Raw genomic sequence first — 20,029 nt, 5'->3', positions numbered from 1 at the left:
CAAGCCACTTAACCCTATTTGCTTTAGTTTCTTCATCTATAAAATGAGCTGGAAAGCAAATGGCAAATGACTCCTGAATCTCTGCCAAGAGAATGCCAAATGGGGGTCCCAAAGAGTCAAACATGATTTAAACATGAGTGAACCTAGCTATGAAAGTCAGTCTGGGCACTCAGGGAATTCCAAATGCATGTCGTTTTACCTTTACTCTCATCTATGGTCATAGTGTGCATTCTAGACCCCAGCCAGGAAACTAAAAAGTTTGTATCAATGGTCACAAGGGACAGCAGTCAAGAGAGTGGACCTAGATAAGCATAAACGCTTCCTGAATGCTGGTCAAAGTCAAAACACAACTGAAAGGGAAATATTTCAGTAAAAGTAGGTCAGTAGCACTACAGAACCCAAATCATCTCAGTAGGAAGGGATTCTAGATGCCATGAAAGAATGAATGAAAAAGCATTTAGCTTGTACTATGTGCAAAGCAATGGCGATATGGAGAACAAAGCAGACAGTGCCTGTGCTGAAGGATCTAACTTTCTAAAAGGCCAAGATGATACATGGTAAAAGGTTTCAGCAGCAAGTTATATAAAGGCCCAGTGGCCCGTAGGGTGAAACATCAAAGTATATGGCAATGTTTTTTTTTTTTCCTATAATGTCATTTCCATGAACAAAAATGCTACCTTGCTGGTGTTGAATAATTTGATGATTTGGTGAAAAGACTTTTTTTTAGTCTTCAGTTGTTATGAAAAGGGCTGAAGTACCTGAAGGGATACTTAAATTTCCACAACAGTTGCTTCCAATGGCAATGCCTGGGAAGCCATGAAGGAAGCAGGGTTGGTGTTTTATATGGGGGTTACAAGTGTGTTGTTTTGGGGCTTACCTGTCCATCAGTAGAATTTGGTTGATAGTTGGTGGCATTGGTGTTAGGGATAGAAAGCCACCTACTTTTTTAAAAAATTCATTAATTAAAAATTTTTTTTCTCAGTTACATGCAAAAGTATTTTTTTGAGTTCCAAATTTTTCTCCCATCATCCCTTCCCTCCCCACTCCCAAAGCCTGTAAACAATTTGATATAGGTTATACATTACAATCATGTTAAACATACTTCCACATTAATCTGAAGAAAAGGAAAACTATGAAAGGAAAAAAATTAAAATGAATGAGAACAATAACAAAACAACAACAACAACAACAAAAGTGAAAATAGTATGCTTCGGTCTGCATTCGGACTCCATAGCTCGTTTTCTTAATGTGGAGAGCATTTCCCACCATAAGTCTTTTGGTATTGTCTTGGATCACTGTATTGCTGAGAAGAGTTAGGTCTATCACAGTTGATCATCACACAATGTTGTTGTTACTCTGTACAATGTTCTCTTGGTTCTACTCATTTCACTCAGCATCAATTGATGTAAGTGAAAGCCACTCTCTTAGAAGGGCTGCTTCCCTGTATTATGGCAACAGGGGATGAGTTGGAAGCACCTTAAGTCTCCTGGGGATTGTTGCTACTCTTGGGGATCATGGTATCAGAATCCTGGGCCACTTCCACTGGGGTCTGAGTAAAGGGTGGTGATTGAGGTGGTTTGACCTCTTGCTACATGTTGCTTCCTGTTTCTCCTTTAGGGTGCATTTCTGCAACACTTAGGATAGCTTGCCTACCTAGTGGTGGGTGTTAGCTTGTTCTAACCTTGCCTGACCAGGATTTCCATCGCTAACATTTCCAACAAGTAGTCATTGAATTTCTGAAGCCCAAAGACCTTTAATTAGGTGGGATGCATGTTTTCTCAAGGTAACCCATTTCACTTTAGCATAACACTAATTGTTAAGAATATGTTTACATCTAAGTTGGCTTCATTTAAATTTCCACCCATTGCTGATGGTAAGAGGAGTCAAGCAGAATGTTTAATCTTTCTTCTGGACAGCCTTTCAAACACTTGAAGATAGCAAAGTGTCCTCCTAAGTCTTCCCTTTTACAAGCAATACATCTCAAGTTCTTCCATCCAATACCCATGTCTCAGTACTATGGCCTTTCCCCTTTCTAGATTTTCTACTATTCTGCTTTTCAGCTTAGCTCTCTTTCCGAAAATGGAGCATCTTGATCTAAACTTAATACTCAGGCTGTGATCTGAACAGGTCAGAAAACAGTGAGACTATCACGTCTCTAATCCTATACCTCTCTTAAGCCAAGACTGATTTAGGATATAGACTGCCATATGAACCATTGACTCATACTGAGCTTTCAATCCCATAAAACCTTCAGGTGGATTGCAAATGACTATGTTGTGCCTTTGGCTTTTTGAACACTAGCATAAGATTTTACATTTATTACTCTTGTAATTGAACTTGAAAAGGATATTATTACCTTTTGTTTTTATGATATGGTAATTTTAAGATATAACCACTTTCTCAGTCTCCCTCCTCCCAATCCCCTTAGTGAGCTTTCCTTTGTAACAAAGAAACTGAACTAACAAAATCCATTTGTAAGAGCGGCCAGAATATCAAGGAAAATAATAAACACATGTATGAATGAAAGAAAGATAGTATTACCAAATCTCGAGTTACATTACATAGGTTAATGTGATACTCCTTTGGGCTTTTTCCCACTTCTAACTTAAATTCACTGTTTGGATGGGTCAGATAATTACCCCAGGCTCAAGGCAATCTGTGAGTCTGTGCTCCTGAAACTATAGCTTGTGCATCCCCATTGGTATTTGTCTATAATAGCTAGCCAAAGGCTGCACTTAGTTCAGAACAAAGGTATTTATATTGAAAAGACATCCTGACAGCTATGCAACAAAACATTACTCCCATAAACCTGAGTTGCATGCTCTTAAAAACATAATCAATAACAATGGGAAGAGTAGAAACATAGAATTCACAAGTGAAAAGGCATGAGTGCAGTGTGCTATATGGCCAAGGCACTTGTACCTCCAGCATCGTGGCTTCCTTGGTTATCTATTGCTGTTTTTGTCCTATTTCATGTGGTGGCATAGTATCTGCACCAGTCTCCATGGACCTGCTCAAAAGCAGAAAACATAACTTTGGTTCTTGGTGATGGGTTCTGGCTCTCCAGTTTGGGGATAAGCTGAAATTCTGGGCTAGGTACCTGTATATACTTTTGGAGACAACAGATACTTCTACCCCAGGACTGGCAAATGTGCAGGTGTAGTCTCTATAATCTTCAGCTTTGGACTCAACCAAAATTCTGGTTTGGGCTACTTTTGTGCCCTTTTAGAAATAACTGGAGGGGGCAGCTAGGTGGCGTAGTGGATAAAGCACTGACCCTAGATTCAGAAGGACCTGAGTTCAAATCTGCCCTCAGACACTTGACACTTACTAGCTGTGTGACCCTGGGCAAGTTACTTAACCCTCATTGCCCCACCAAAAAATAAAAAATAAAAATAACTGGAACCCTAGGACCAGCACCTCTGGGACTTGACATTTCCTGAATAGGATGTCAGTTCTATGCACCAGGCCTTATCTTGCTGACTACTCAGCTTGACTTTGCTGTTGGTTTCTGTTCTCCTTCTATGCTATCATATGCTTCTGCTCTAAATTGCCACTGCTAATGAGGATAGGAAAGGGGGAAAGCATCCCCTGTCTCCCTTCTTACTCCTCTCTAAGAAGTGATGAGGAAAAGGTGAAGAGTGAGTCATTAAGAGCTTCCTGAAGAATTGGACTCTTCCTCCAAAGGATGGCTTGCTTCTTGATTGGCTCTGAAGCTCCACCCTGGCAGAGTTGGTTCTTTGCCTTTTTAAACTTTTAATTTCTCCTCCTCACCTAAGTTAGCAACTTCATGGAGAAAAGGGCAATTGGGCAGAACATTTGTCTTTGCCAATCAGCAGATGAATATCCTTAACTTGTTATATTCAATAGTGTACTTTATAAAGGGCCATTCAAAGTCTTAAAGAAGACCATTCTTGCAGCTTACATACTGAAATTTCATGAAATACATTGAAGGACTCAGATGAGCAGGGTGCCCTGTTCAAACAACTTGATACAAAAGCAATTGTCATCAAAAACTATTTGAAGCTGATTTAAAAAATAGAAAAAAATAGAACATTGAAAAAGCCTAGATGCAAGAAACAAAAGCAATTGAAAACAGCTTAATGTTTGGTAAACCTACAAATATAAATTATTCAAATATTCCATTATTTATAAAAAAACAAAAACTTCTGCCGAAATTGGAAGTCAATTTGATAGAAATTACATTTATAGATGGAGTTGTGTACTAATCCAACCATTCTGGAGACAATTTGGGACTATGCCCAAAAAACTGTAAAATTGTGCATACATTTTGATCCAGTAATACCATTATTAGATGTGTATCCCAATATTTTTTAAAGGGAAAGGACCTATTTGTACAAAAAAAATATTCACAGAAATTTTTTTGTGGTAGCAAAAAATTGGAAAATTGAAGGGATGTGCATCAATTAGGGAATGATTGAATGAATCATGTTACATGATTGTAATGGAATACTATTATGCTATAAGAAATGACAAGCAGGATTTCAGAAAAACCTGGAAAGGCTTATATGAATTGATGCAAAGTGAAATAAGCAGAATCAGGAGTACAGTGTACATAGTAACAGAACTATTGTACAAAGATCTGCTGTGAATGGCTTAGCTATTCTCTGCAATACAATGATCCAAGACAATACCCAAAGGAATCACAATGAAAAATGCTATCCATCTCCAGAGAAAGAACTGATGGAGTTTGTATGCAGAATAAATCATACTATTTTTCTTTATTTTATGGGGTGTTTTTTATCAGTTTTCTTTCACTATATAATTAATATGGAAGTATGTTTTTCATTATTGCACATGCATAACATATCAAATTGCTTACAGTATCAGGGAGGGAGATGAGAGGAAGAACATGAGAGAATTTGAAACTCAATTTAAAAATAAATATTAAAATTATTTTACATGTAATTGAGAAAAGTGAAATATTATTCAAAAAAGAAACTAGGTTTAGAGCAACATCTTCTATAACATACCCATATAATCTCAACATTGATAGCTGACCTGATTATACAAAAGGTCATTAGAAGTCATGCCATAAAAATCTTAGAACAGAATGAGATTAATTACCTTTCACAGCTGTGGCCAGAGGGAGAATTATTAACCAACGATGGAATAGAGGACTTGATAAAATATAAAATACATAATTTTGACTACATAAAAACAACAATGCCACCACCACCAATAATGATGATGACAACCATGATGATGATGACAATGGAAATAACAATAATAATAATAATAATAGCTAGCATTTATATAGCACATTCTATGTGCCAGGAACTATGTTAAGTGCTTTACAAATACCATCTCATTTTATTCTCCCAACACCACTGGGAGGATTCTATCTTATAGATGAGGAAACTAATGCAGACAGAGGTTAAGTGAATTGCCCAAGATGACATGGCTAATAAGTATCTGAGGCCAAATTTAAACTCAGTTCTTAATGACTTCAGGTCCAGCATTTTATCCACTGTGCCACCCAACTACCTACATAAAATTTTAAAAATGTTTTTGCTTAAATAAAGTCAATGGAGACAGAAGAGATAAATTTACATTAAATATCACTGTTAAAAATATTTAGGGAATTGATAGCAATGGATAATATCAAGAATTATTGTGGAATAGAAACTGATTGAAGAATTTTAGCATGTATTTTCAAAAGATTTTTTTTGCAGAACAATGAGGGTTAAGTGACTTGCCCAGGGTCATGTAGCTAGTAAGTGTCAAATGTCTGTGACTGGATTTGAACTCAGGTCCTCCTGAATCCAGGGCCAGTGCTTTATCTACTGTGCCACCTAGCTGCACCCCTCAAAAGATTTTTAAGCTATCATGACTACATGAGAACATAATCTAAATAGGTAAAGAAAGAGACAACTAGCCCCAGTGCTTAACACAGTGGCTAGTAGGTAGTAAGCATTTAATAAATGCTTATTGACTGTGATGCAACTTAAAACAATTCTGAGGCTTCACCTCTCTCAATACAAAAGGGAAAAGATTTTTTTGAAAAATGGGTGAAGTAAATTTTGACAAGGATATATGAAGACAAGAACACCGATGAAGTACTGGTAGAGTTACAAAGTGGTCCACTCTTTCTGGATTCCTCTTTGGAAATGTGCATAAAAATGTCTAAGCTATTTATACTTGTTTCCCACATATTCCCATTAGTAGGCTTACATGCCAAGCAAGTAATAAACAGAATCAAAGGCCTAACATATATCAAAATATCTGTAGCATCATGCTGTGTGATAGTCAAGATTGAAAACAAAGTGAGTACCCACTGATTAGGGGAATGCCTGAAATAAAATTTTGCAATAAAAATGAAAAAAAAAACCATAAAGAATTTAGAGAAATGTGGAAGATTATCATGCACTGATTCCAAGTGAGATAAATAGAACCAAGGCTACAATATAAATAATGATTGCAAGAATGTAAATGAAAAAAATCACTAAAAGGAATGTAAAATTCTTAGGGAAATCAATGGAAGTGAAAGTAAGAGATAAAGAAACATATTCTCTTCCCTCATGTTAGAGATGTAAAAGAATATTAGTACAAAATATCATATGCATTGTGAAATTTGGGATGTTTTGTTTAATTGTTCAATCTGGAATATGGGGATAGAAGACGATGGCTATGGAAAGACAAGAGGGATCAATAAAATATATTCTGGAATAAAAACTCAAAAAATAATAAGTTAGACAAAATTTATGACCACAGTATCTAGATCTGATATTCTGTATCCTCAGTCACCTTTTTTCTTTAATGAAAGGAAAGATGGATTACTCATCTCTTTTTCCAGAGAAGACTAGTCATTATATTTACACAGCATTTTACTTTGCTTTAGTGTTTTATTTACAATGCAATAAACATCAATACACCAAGTCCTGAGAGTTTTCCCATCATCTATGACACATGGTCCAGGAAGATAGCAAACTGCTTGATTGTTATGATCATAAATAGCTACTCAATATTCCTCAAGAGTGAGTTACCAACCACCTATTTCTGCTTCTTATAATGGTTACTCGGTGTTATCTCACCCTGTGGCTCCTGCGGATACATTCATCTTGCCATCATCTATCGAGGATATTACACTTTCCATTCTATGTCAACCATAGAATCATAGGATGTCAAAGCTGGATAGGATTTTAGAACATAGAATTTTGAATTAGACTAGGGTCTTAGACACAGAATACAGAATTTCAGAACTGTCAAGGACTTTAGAGTATAAGGTACATTTTATAACATTATTATGCAACAAATCATTAAAATTTATTCAGTGTTTTTAAGGTTCACATAGAAAGTCAAAGCAGACCAAACATGGAATTGTAGTGTTGGGAAGAACTTTAGGACACTGGATACACAATATTAAGCCTCAAAAAAATCTTAATTCAGAAAAATATGGAAATCCAGAATTAGAAAAGACCTAAGACACTATCGATTTCATTTGGAAATAAAAGGAACAAACAACTGAATGACAGAAAGAGGAAGTGACTTACCCTCAGGTCTCATGTCTAGACCTGAGTGGCAGGAACAAACAACTGAATGACAGAAAGAGGAAGTGACTTACCCTCAGGTCTCACGTCTAGACCTGAGTGGCAGAGATGAGGTCAGGACCAAGTTCTTACTTTCCATCAACAAGGATAAAGGAGATATAGGAAGGAGATTTTATAAAGGGTGACCAGGGGATAGGAAGCACTGAACTAAACCTTGTGAAGGAGAAGGCATGCCCCTAATATCAGTGGTTGTGAGAACATTTCATTCACCCTGTGCTAGTACCAGCTTCACAAAGAAGTGGCACCTGAAGTGAACAAAGTGAACATTGAAGGAAGATAAGCAACCAGAAATGCAGAGATGAGAAATGAGGAGATCGATGGCAGTCTATGCAAAAGCACAGAGGTGAGAAATGGATTGTGTACTTGGAGGAACTTATAATAGTTGAATTTTATTGCAATATAGAGCGAGTGAAGAAGGATAAAGTGAAATAAGAATGGAAAAGTAGAGGGTATACTTAAGAGAGAACTGCTTTGTTTGACCAATTACAATATACTTAGAAGGTGACAGTAATTTCCTTACATAAAATGGAACTGATTCTACTATGCCTGCCCTATTCAATGCTGTTGGCAGACAGTGAGGGTAACCAGTCCTCTGCTATGAATGACACTCAGCACATTTGGGCCAGTTGTAAGTATTTATTAAGAAAAAATATCAAGACCACTAATAGGATTGCTAATGGCGAGAAACTGCAGACACCTCACCTTTGATGGACAGTGCTGGGTACATCAGAGGCAGGGCTTGATGTGTTTCCATTTGGTGACTGGTCATTCAATTCTGTTTTCTTCTGAAGCTTGTAATTGTCCATCCTTTCAGCTAAAAATAACAGTACTTCCATTAAACCATCAGTTCAAAATTACTCTTTTTCAAACTTTGCGACAAGTTAAATATTTTTAATAGCAAAGTAGTCACACATTTATCTTGAGATCTTATTAATTTGACTAGGAAAAAGTCTTTCAAAGATAAATTTTACTTGAGATATTCTTACGATTTTAACCAATTCTTCTTCAGTGGAAACAAATATGATGTATGGAAAAGGGACCTACATTGGAAGTCTGTAGACATGGGTTATAATGTTGGCTTTGTTATTAGGAGATGTGTGACCTTGGTCAAGCCAATTAGTAATTACAAGAGTAATTTCAGTTTACCATTTGTAAAATGATGCAGTTGTACTAGTTTACCTTTAAGGACCCCGTATAGCTCTAAATCTATGATCCCACTACTTAAATTATAATATTAATTATATTTCAGTGACAAGTAGTGTGGTATAATGGTCTTGTCAAGTTCCAGTGGACGCTCTAACATATTGGTTGTATGACCTTAGACAAGTCATTTAAATTCTCCTTGCCACAGGCAACATTCTCAGATTGGCAGCTGTTGATTGATTTTGTGGAGGGAGTTTCTTCATCTGGGATTCCTTACACAGATGTATTCTCAGGTTCTTTATACATTTTTTACTTGAAGAATCCATGATTCTCTCCAGACAGAAGATTATAAATTGTTGCTAGGCTCAAAGCCGAGGTCTAGTCCAAACGTGAAGTCTCTTGAATACTGAATGTCAGAATTGAATGGGACCATAAATACGTAGAACCTAGAATGTGAGAGTTGGAAGAGACTAGATTATAGAAGAGGATATAATTAAGCTGATTTAGTGAAAGTTATAGATTTTGGCTTAGTATAGTAACTGCCTAAGCATTCGTACTATCCAGAAGTGGAATGGTCCATCCAAAGGAGGAGCCATTTCCCCATCATGAGAGGTTTTCAATTAGGGACTGGATGACAACCTGTTGGAGATCCTCTAGTGGGAATTCCCATTTGGGTCCCAGTTGGACTAGATATCCTTTGAACTTCTATGAAAAGGCCAGAGCCGAAAGAGACATTAGAGCATAGAATGAGCAATCTCATATATAGAAGGGGGTCTTGGATATCATGTTATCTAACTCCCTCATTTTAGAGATGAAATAGAGACCTGGAGAGGGGAAGGAAGTAGTATGCCCAAGGTCTCACACACTCACACACACACACACACACACACACACACACACATCAAAGAATGGGGAAGAAATTTCAGGTGTATGGGTTCTTGGTCCAGTCTTTCTTTTCTTTTCTTTTCTTCTTCCTTTCTTCCTTCTTTCCTTCCTTTCTTCCTGCGGGGCAATGAGGGTTAAGTGACATGCCCAGGGTCACACAGCAAGAGTAAGTGTCAAATGTCTGAGGCCGAATTTGAACTCAGGTCCCCCTGAATCCAGGGCTGGTGCTTTATCCACTGTGCAACCTAGCTGCCCCCTTGGTCCAGTATTTCTAACCATATGAATGAACAACTATTTTAAATACCTATCCACATCTCTTGGGGATATAAGATATTGACAAAGGATATTTGTCTTTTCTTTAATAATGATGACGATGATGATAATAACAGCCAACATTTACATAGTACTTCTCATGTATCAGACACTGTGCTAAATTCTTTACACTTAATATCTCATTTGATCCTTACAACCTTAGTATGTAGGTGCTATTATTATCTTCATTTTAAAGATGAAGAAACCGAGGAAAATAATGACTTGTCCAGGGTGACATAGATTGTAAGTTTCTGAGGCTGGATTTGAACTTAGTTCTTCTGACTCTAGGCCAGATACTCTATCCAACATGCCATCTAGCTGCCCAAATTAATTAGATGGAGGCAGCTGGTTGTACAGTGGATAGAGTCACGTGTAAGGAAGATCTGAGTTCAAATCCAACCTGACACTACCTATCTGACTATGGACATTTAACCCATCTGCCTCATTTTCCTCAATTGTAAAATGAGTATAATACTCGCACCTATCTTGAAGAGTTGTTGTATGGATCAAATGAAATAATATTGGTAAAAAAGTGCTTAGCATAGTGCCTACCACATTGTATCAACTTTATAAATGCCTATTTGCCTCTCTACTTCATCACTAGCCCATTTGATTCAGGAAATCATCAATGTGTAGCTGGTTTGCTATTATTCAATGTATTTCTAAATAGAGGTAAAGTCCAATTAAAATCCATTTATTCCTCAAAGTAAAATCAATGATGATGCCAGTTATCAAAAAGAAGACTCAGACCACAGAGGACAGGATACCCTGTAATGCCTTGAGCTGCTGGAGTTTTCTCTCTTCATGATCCTGCATGATTCTCCCAATTTGTTGGTAGTAACTGTGGACGAGCCTGTTGACATTGTTGCTGGTTACATATACACTTTCTACAGCTGCTTCTATCAATGTCCCCTGTGCCAAAAAGGAAAAAGGGAGGATAATGTTTTAGATGGGTATTGTGATGGAATCTTTCCTCTCCCATGCTGCTCTATGTTCATGGTGCCCATCATGCCTGAATTAGGGTGGTCATGACATGAATGTAGAGAAGACTACAGATATGATGATATGGTGGGGGTTGAATGGAAGAAAGTTGGCAATTTACTGGATATGGGAAGGGATGAGGGAGAGGAAAGAGTCAAGGATGAGAAGATGAGTTTTTTATTGAAGAAAAGAAAGAAAAAAGCATCATTGGAACCCTTAAAATAATGCCCAGAAAGAACAGATAGAAGTTCAGAAAGAAACATAGACAAGCTGAATAGTTTCTGAAAAATGTTGAATTTATTAATTTTTTAAAAAGAGCTGTGCATGATAGAGATTTGCATTTTCACACATAATTCTATTTTTCTACTGCATTTAGAGAAATGTTAATTTGGGAGGGATGTTTAAGTTTAGAATTAAAAGAGAAAATCCATTAAGAACAATTACAGGTTAGGGGGCAGCTAGGTGACACAGTGGATAGATCACTGGCCCGGGATTTAGGAGGGCCTGAGTTAAAATCTGAATTCAGATACTTGACACTGACTAGCTGTGTGACCCTGGGCAAGTCACTTAACCCTCATTGCCCCACAAAAACAAACAAACAAAAACCAAAAAAAAACCCCAAAAAACCAGTTACAGGTGACTCCCAGGCTATGAATTCCTGTGTGCTAAGCACTGTGCTAAGCAGAGCAAAAATGGCCAATCTCCACCCCCACCCACCAAAAAACAAAACAAAAAATTTCAGAAGATATGGCCTATGCCAATATGAACTTGATATCTAGTAGGAGGTATCAATACAATAATTGCTAACTTTTAAATGATACTCTCCTAAGGAGAGAAAGTATCAACCGGCTTCCCCTTGCTTTCAAAGTCATCATGGGAACATTTTGAAAGCTTAAATAACTCTTGAGGCTGCAAGGTGGAGTGGAAAGATGCTAGGATTTAAAATGCCAAGACTTGGATTTAAGAGTGAGATCTATGTGTCACCTTGAGCAAGTCACCTAAACTCCCTGATAGTATTAATAACTCACATTTATATAGAGATGGACACATGAGAAAGCACTTTTCTCAATACTGCAGACAAAGTACTGTATGGATTGTCATCCCCATTTGACTGATGATGAAATTACATCTTAGGAAGGGAAAGTGATTTACCCTATGTCACACACCCTAGTAATAGAATGAAATGGAAAGTGAAGCCAGGTCTTTTAACTCTATGTCCAATGTCCTTTCAACCATAGCACAGTGGCTTTCTGAGACTCATTTTCCTCATCTATCAAATGGGTATAGTAATACTGCATATTTCAAAGGGTTTGCTGTGAGGATTAAATGACATAATCCATATAAAGTGTTTTTCAAATTACAGTGGGTTATGGAAGCAGCTAGGTGGCGCAGTGGATAAAGCACCTGCCCTGGATTCAGGAGTACCTGAGTTCAAATCCAACCTCAGACACTTCACACTTACTAGTTGAGTGACCCTGGGCAAGTCACTTAACCCTCATTGCTCCGAAAAAAAAAATTACAGTGGGTTATGAAAATGTATATTAACATTTTTTAGTCAAGGATCAATGTGATTTGCTCCTTAAATCTTTATTCAGGAACTACTTTTGAATTATATGATCATGAAAATCTCCCCTTATCTTTTTAATTTTGAAAACATTTTATTGATGCCTTTTTATCTTTACATCAAATCATTTCAATACTCTCTCTTCCAAAATTACCTTTTTTGTGATAAAAATTAAGCAAAAATATTTGAAAGAGTGATTTCATCTCACAATGTATATGTCAATCTGTCCTAGTAAACTAATACCTTTCTATTATGAGCAAAAAACCCATGTTTCATTATTTACTCTCTGGTACCTTCATTGATTTTCTTTTCTTTTCTTTTCTTTTTTTTGGTGAGGCAATTGGGGTTAAGTGACTTGCCCAGGGTCACATAGCTAGTAATTGTTAAGTGTCTGAGGCCGGATTTGAACTCAGTTCCTCCTGAATCCAGGGCCAGTGCTCTATCCACTGTGCCACCTGGTTGCCCCATTGATTTTCAATTACCAAGAGTTCAAACTTCTTTTTTATTTATGTCATTGTAGTCTTAAGTAGATTGATTTCTTGGTTCTGCTCATTTCATTGTGCATCATTTAATATAAATATTTTCATGTTTCACAGGATTCCTCAAAGTCACTGTTTGTGACTATAGCACAATAATGTTCCATTACTTTCATAAATCATAGTTTTCCATCTACTTCTTCTGTTTCCCTCTCCCCAGTTTTTGTTATGACAAATTTATTAAGGAGACCAAGAGTCTCTCTTACCTTGAAGTCGTCTCTGTCTTTGGCTCTGCTCTTGGACATATCACACCGAGCATGCTCAAGCAAGGCCTCTCCAATCACCTGCTGCATGTGTTGGTGCAGAAACTGTATACATTCTTGCACTTCCCCAATGAACTGCTGATGGAATTCTAAACGAGTCTGTTGAGTCTCCTCCTTTACTTTCCTCTCTTCTTCCAGCATACGTGCTTCCTACAAAAGGAATGAAAAGGAAAGGGATGCTAGCTTTCTCAGTTATATTGAGAGGGCCCTCTGTTATTTTGTTTTTGGTTTTTTTTTTTTTTTTTTTTGCAGGGCAATTGGGGTTAAGTGACTTGCCCAGGGTCACACAGCTAATAAGTGTTAAGTGTCTGAGGTCGGATTTGAACTCAGGTCCTCCTGAATCCAGGGCCAGTGCTCTATCCACTGCGCCACCTAGCTGTCCCCCCTCTGTTATTTTTAAAAATTTTTTCTTTAAAAAAAGAAAAATGGTTTTCTTTTTAAAAGAAAAAAGAGTGGGTCTACCCATTTCACCAACATTAGAAGTGCTGATATCCACAGACTTGGAATACTTCTAGGTCTGGTCCCTCTACTGCAAATCATGGGAGCTTTGATGGGCTCTGTTTCCAACTTGGACTAGCTTTTCACTATTCAGGCAACCCATTAGCCTCCTGTTCCCCAAGGACCTCACCACATTACTGCCAAACTTAGTACAGACATCCAGTGGGCATAGCCTACTGCAGCGCTGAGATCCTGTGCTCAAGACATATGCTATCCTCAGTCTCCCCAGGAGCTGGGATTATAGGCATGTGCTTGAGATGTTAAGAGATAACTATATCTTTCAAGGCCCGCCCCTCAAGTCCTATGACCTCCATGAAGGTGCTCTGAACAAACTGATTTCTTCTCTTCCTGAGTGCCCACAGAGGGCATACCCAGCATCTCTCACATAATCTAGGGCTTGACTGCCAGTGGTTCAAAGAACCTAAGACTCTCAGAGCTATTAAGGGTTTTAGACTACAGAACATGAAGAAGATGGAATGTTAGAGCTGGAGAGGACCTTCGTACATAGGATTTCAGCACTAAAAGGCACCTTAGAACAAGAACATAAAAGCTTGGAGGAATGCTTAGAGACTACCCAGTCTAATCCACTCATTTAATTAGCGACGAAGGCCCCAGAAAGCAAAGAAAAGGTCATAACACAGCAGGTCTCCACACTCCCAATGCAATGCTTTTTTTTTTTTTTTTTTTTTGGGGGGCAATGGGGGTTAAGTGACTTGCCCAGGGTCACACAGCTAGTAAGTGTCAAGTGTCTGAGGCCGGATTTGAACTCAGGTCCTCCTGAATCCTGGGCCGGTGCTTTACCCACTGCACCACCTAGCTGCCCCATCAATGCTTATTTTTACTATAGAATCCCTGCATTCTGATTATACACTGCTTTGGATTTCAAAACTTTGCTATAACATTGTATTCATCTTTTCAACTATATAAGCCTTGTCTTCCTACTAGACTGTAAACTCAAGGTTGGCGATGTGTCACATTTCTGTTTCTTTTCCAAAGGAACTGATATAGCTTTGGGCACCCTAAGTACTATGGAAATACACTTTAATCGGAATTTCTTTCGGACCATTGAAAAAGGACACTATCCATTGAGTGACCTCAAAAGACTGTTTATCATGGTTTAATTCAGTCGTTTGTCACTATGGGCAAGTCCTTTTCTGTTTCTAGGCCTCGATTCCCTTATATACACACATTAAGCATTTGAATGAGATGTGCCTCAGAAGTTCATTCCAACTCTGACATTCTGTGCTATGATGATGAAATCGATGAGTCATTTTGTGAAAGTGTTGTCTTAAGGTAAGAGCTCATATTGACCAGATTGACATATAGGGAAGAGAAGCCAGCTGACCAAGTGTCTTCTCTTTCTAGCGCCTTAGACTACTAAGTGAGAAGCTTCACAAGTACAATGGATGATTTCAAACTATTCCGGACCATTGGTGACGCTGAAGGCCTTGCTAAGAACAAGGACTTGGGCACTAAAGATGCCAAGGAAGTCAGTTTGAAGCAGGATAAGCAGACGGTTAGGGTTGGGGACCAGAGGGAAGTCAGATAAAGACATCAATATGTAGCTATATTGTTTCTAGGTAAAGGGTATAGACCTCTATTAACAAACAGGAATCGGAAGCTATAGTTGATACTAGACATATCCACTGTAGCAAAACAGTTTGTTTTTTCCATCATGGACTTAGTGAATACTTGATAAGGGTTTTTTCTACCTGTTTAACATTCCTCATAGATATCATGTCCCACCTTTGGTAAATCAGAATGTGAACCATCAGACCTAAGTATTTAATCTGTGCATGATAAATTAGTGAAATCAGGAACTGGAAAAGGGCACATAAAGTGAGTGAGAAGGATGGTCTGACCTGCTGCTGCATTCTTTGGAGGTGTTGGCAACAAGAAAAAAACACTGGATTTAAAGAATCTAGATGATAGCATGAAAAAAATAACAATAGGAATAATTCATTGCACTTTCCATTTTGCAAAGTGCTGTCCTTAGGATAAACCTTGGGAAGGCAGCAGTGCCACATCCTACTGTCCCCATCTTGCAGAGAAGAAAACTAAGGTCTGGAAACTTGCTTGGGCCACATTGGTTAGTAATTGGCATAGGCACAACTCAGACCCAAGTCTTCACCTCAAGGATTAAAGGTCAAATGTTATATCCAAATGAAAAGAGCTTCGTTCTAAACTTTGACTTGCCATCTATCAAGTACTTCTCATGACTGTTTCACAACGATATTTCTGAAAGCTATATTTTAAGGTCTCAACCCATTCAAGTTTGGTAAACTTTCAAAATTATTCAGCAAAGATTTCTGAAGACAATTTTGTTGTTGTTCTTGTTTTTCAGTCTCCAAGTAATATGAGGTTAGGTTAAATGATTTATTACTCCATAAAGTCTCTTCTAGTCCCAATATTCCCATGTTTGAAGGTCCATTCCAGCTTTAAAAATCTATGTGATTTTAAGAGGCTTTCCAACTCTAAAATTTTAAGCTGTGTTCTGAGTTCTGTCTCAATGCTAACATCCTGTATTTTAAAGGCCCTTCCAACCCTACCACTCTTTGTTGTATATTCTAAGACCCCTTAGAACTCTAACATTCTCTGTTCTAAAGACTTTTTTTTTGCAGGGCTATGGGGGTTAAGTGACTTGCCCAGGGTCACACAGCTAGTAAGTGTCAAGTGTCTGAGGCCGGATCTGAACTCAGGTATTCCTGAATCCAGGGCCGGTGCTTTATCCACTGCGCCAACTAGCCACCCCTCTAAAGGCTTTTAGTCAGATCACAGATTTAGAGTTAGAAAAACCTAGAGACCACAGAATTCAACCCCCACATTTGATAAATGAAGAAACCAAGTCACACGGCTAATAAGTATCTGAGGACAGATTTGAATTCAAGTTTCCTGGCTCTAAGTCCAGAACTCTAGCCATTATTCTGTGCCCCTTCTTGTACTAAGTATAGGATTATAATGGTTTACAGAAATAAAGCCTCCATTTCTACAAGTGCTCAGAGCAGATGCAAATTTGTGAAAACTCTACCTCCATCTGCAAATCATGAACTCTGCCAGTCATAAAAATGACCCATCTCCCCACTCAGAGTAGGAATTCACAGAAAAGCTGAGATAGATGCTATGTTTTGTTCAGTTAGGTCCACCATGGTCACTAAAACTTCTAATTAGGAGTGTTAATCTCAGGTTTGTTACCATCACCATTCATTTTAGGGCTTAGAAAATACAGACTCCACAACAAAAAGAATTCCTGGTGTAAAAGGGTAATCAGAGGCCACAATATTGACTAAATGTTCTAATCACAGGCACTAAAGTGTACTGTTAAGAAATGAATACCAGCACCAAACTAAAATTATATTCCCACCGTGCAACGCTTTCATTTGGATGTATAAACCAGTCCCTCATAGTCAGAGAAGAGAAAAAAGTTACATAATAGGATGCACTGTACTTTTCAATATGCTATTTCTCATAGAAAACAAACATGAAGAAGGAAGCTGATCATCCCAAGGATCACAGGTAGCTTGCAGCCCAATGGAACTGACCCAAACACTGACTTAAAAAAAAAACAAAACTACACTTTAATTTATAATGCAGGCAGATCGTATCTAGCTTGACCCCTATGGAAACTTCATTGGACATTTGTCTGCCTCTATAAAAGACACGTGTCAGGTCTGCACAGCCAAACAGGGGTTTGGTACAGATTTCTTTTTCTAACATAAAACCGACAACTTACCTTAATCAAAAAGGCAAATCATTTTCTCTTGCCACTAAATGTTACAGCCACAGAAATTGTCCTGGGATGCCATTCAACTGAGACCTTTGGGAAAAGTTTCAAAAGGAAAAATCCTATTTGGACCCATCATTGGGTCAATCTATTCCCTGCTCTAATCTTCTACTTTCTCTTCCCAGACAGATCAGAGGGTGGGGTGACATGATATATATGACAGAGAAAATCTGATTTCTAATTCCCCCACACTGTAAAAAAATACAAATCATCATCACTGATGACAATAACAACACCATAGAAGTCCCTATCATTTACTCTGTAATCAGACTTCATTTTTGTACTCTAATGTAAAGAGACACATTTCCTGGCCTTCATTAAACAAAGCTAAGTCAAGAAGCAAAGTCATCCCTTTAAAAACAAAAAGGTTCTTAAGGTAGGGCCCACCTTGCTTTTCCCTAACTTCTAACTGAGATTTAACATTTCCTTTAATTATGAACATAGGTGGCCAAAAGGTCCTTAGGTTCCCCCAGATTGCGAAAGGGATCCATCACACACACACACACACACACACACAGTTTAACAATCTCTGTCCTAGAGTGAGAAGATCAATCAATTGAGCAATTATGATGTTCCTACCATAGGCCATATACAATGCCATACAGCTAGGTTCTGATTATACGGAGATGAAAATGAAACAGTGTAAATATATAAGTACTTCTAGGCTACCTTAATAGAATGAAAACAACCTGAGGAAGGGGATTATCCCACTTTTGTCCTTGTGTCTTAAGCATCCCCAGGGCCTGCAACAGTGACTGAGAAATAGTAGGTAATCAGTGAAAACTTTTTGATTGCAAAATTGACTCACACTAAATTCTACTCCTGCCATCATTATCAAAATTGGCATTTATATAGTACTTAAATCTTAAATGTTGGCAAAACACATGATGATGTCCCTTAAAATTTATAAAGTCCTTTACATATACTGTCTCATTTGATTCTCACAACACTCTAGGAGGTAGATATTACTAGTATTATTCCCATTTTACAGTTGAGAAAACTGAAGCAACAAGAAGTTAAATGACTTTCTCAGCTTAAAAAACTACTAAGCATCTGAGGCTGGATTAGAACTTGTCTTAACTTCAAGCCCAGTGCTCTGTCTACTGTTCTACTTATCTGAGTAGGTAGATAGTATAGAAATTATCATTTCCTCTTTACCAATGAGTAAACTGAGGCTCAGATAAGGTTAATAACAATAACAATCAAACTAATAAAATTTATATTGTACTGTAAAGTTTATGAAGTACCGTATATGTTAGCTGATTTCAGAACCCTGTGAGGTAGGTAATATTATTAGCCCCATTTTACAGATGAGAAAACTGAGTCACAGAGAGGTTAAGTAACTTGCTTAGGGTCACACAGTTAGCAAGTGACTGAGACAGGATTTGAACTCAGATCTTTTCATTCAATAGTCCAATAAGAATTCTAATACTATAATAATAAATAATATACTATAATAATACTATGCCATAGTATTATCATAGTATTATATAATATATAATATTATAGGATTACAATACTATAATAATAAATAAGCCCATCTGATTAACTAGCTGCTTCACAAATCAGCTAATGTGATTTTCCCATAACTGTGTAACTAAATATATGTCAGAGGCAGATTTTAAATTTGGGTCTTCCTGATTCTAAGCCCAGCTCTCTATCTCTTATGCTAATGCAGTACTTGTATCTTCTCCTGCTTTGTGACTTTGGGCAAATCCTTCCAATTCTTTAGTTTTGAATTTCCACATTTGTGAAATAAGGTGATTGGACATGCCAGTCTCAGTTCTGTACCAGTTCTGTGATTCAACCATTCTGTCACTGTGTACACAGACAAGTATATCTTATAGTGGCCAGAGTCCCATAATGTCTTTCAAAACCATTGCTGTTGAGACACTGGGGAGGGATCTTGGCATAGTGGACAGAGTGCTAGAGCTAGGTTTAAATCTATCCTCAAACCCTTCGTGATGTATACCTCAGAGAAAATATAACAATTAAATTCCAGTAAAATTTATTAAGTGCTTAATATGTGTAAAAAGTAATCCCAACTGCTGGGGATCTGATTTCTGCTTCATTCCTAGGGTCTAAGCTTACTCTAAAGAGAACATAGCATCACAGGAGTTAGAAATAGAAGGTACCTTAGTGTAAAGATAAGAAAATGAACCCATTGTGGTTAAGCAGCTTGTTCAGGGTCACACAATAAGTAAAAGGCAACATATGATTTGATCACAGGAACCCTGACTACAAATTGAAGGTTCTTTAATCACCTGGAGAATCATCATCATCTTACTTATAATTAAAGATGGTGGAATACAAACATACACGTTTTAAGGAGAGCAGCTAGGTGGTTCAGTGGGTAGAGTGCTAGGCCCGGAATTACGGAGACTCATCTTCTGGGGTTCAAATCTAGCCTCAGGCATTTACTGGATGTGTGACCCTGAGCAAGTCACTTAACCCTGTTTACCTCAGTTTCCTCATCTATAAAATGAGGTGGAGAA

General features: G+C 37.7%; 1 protein-coding gene across 1 annotated transcript in view; it reads right to left on the bottom strand.

The window, feature by feature from the left end:
• The window catches only part of EVC (EvC ciliary complex subunit 1), a 138,338-nt gene that overhangs the window by 16,525 nt on the left and 101,784 nt on the right, over positions 1–20,029 (bottom strand). The window contains exons 15-17 of the mRNA XM_043971603.1: positions 13,199–13,405; positions 10,679–10,823; positions 8,274–8,385 (exon numbers count right to left, since the gene is read on the bottom strand). Of these exons, the coding sequence (XP_043827538.1) occupies positions 8,274–8,385; positions 10,679–10,823; positions 13,199–13,405 (464 nt within the window). The remainder of the gene's footprint in view (positions 1–8,273; positions 8,386–10,678; positions 10,824–13,198; positions 13,406–20,029) is intronic.

The sequence above is a fragment of the Dromiciops gliroides genome, chromosome 6, assembly GCF_019393635.1.
Source record: "Dromiciops gliroides isolate mDroGli1 chromosome 6, mDroGli1.pri, whole genome shotgun sequence".
NCBI lineage: Eukaryota > Metazoa > Chordata > Mammalia > Microbiotheria > Microbiotheriidae > Dromiciops > Dromiciops gliroides.
The sequence above is the reverse complement of the archived record's forward strand: the minus strand, read 5'-3'. Positions and strand labels throughout refer to the sequence as shown.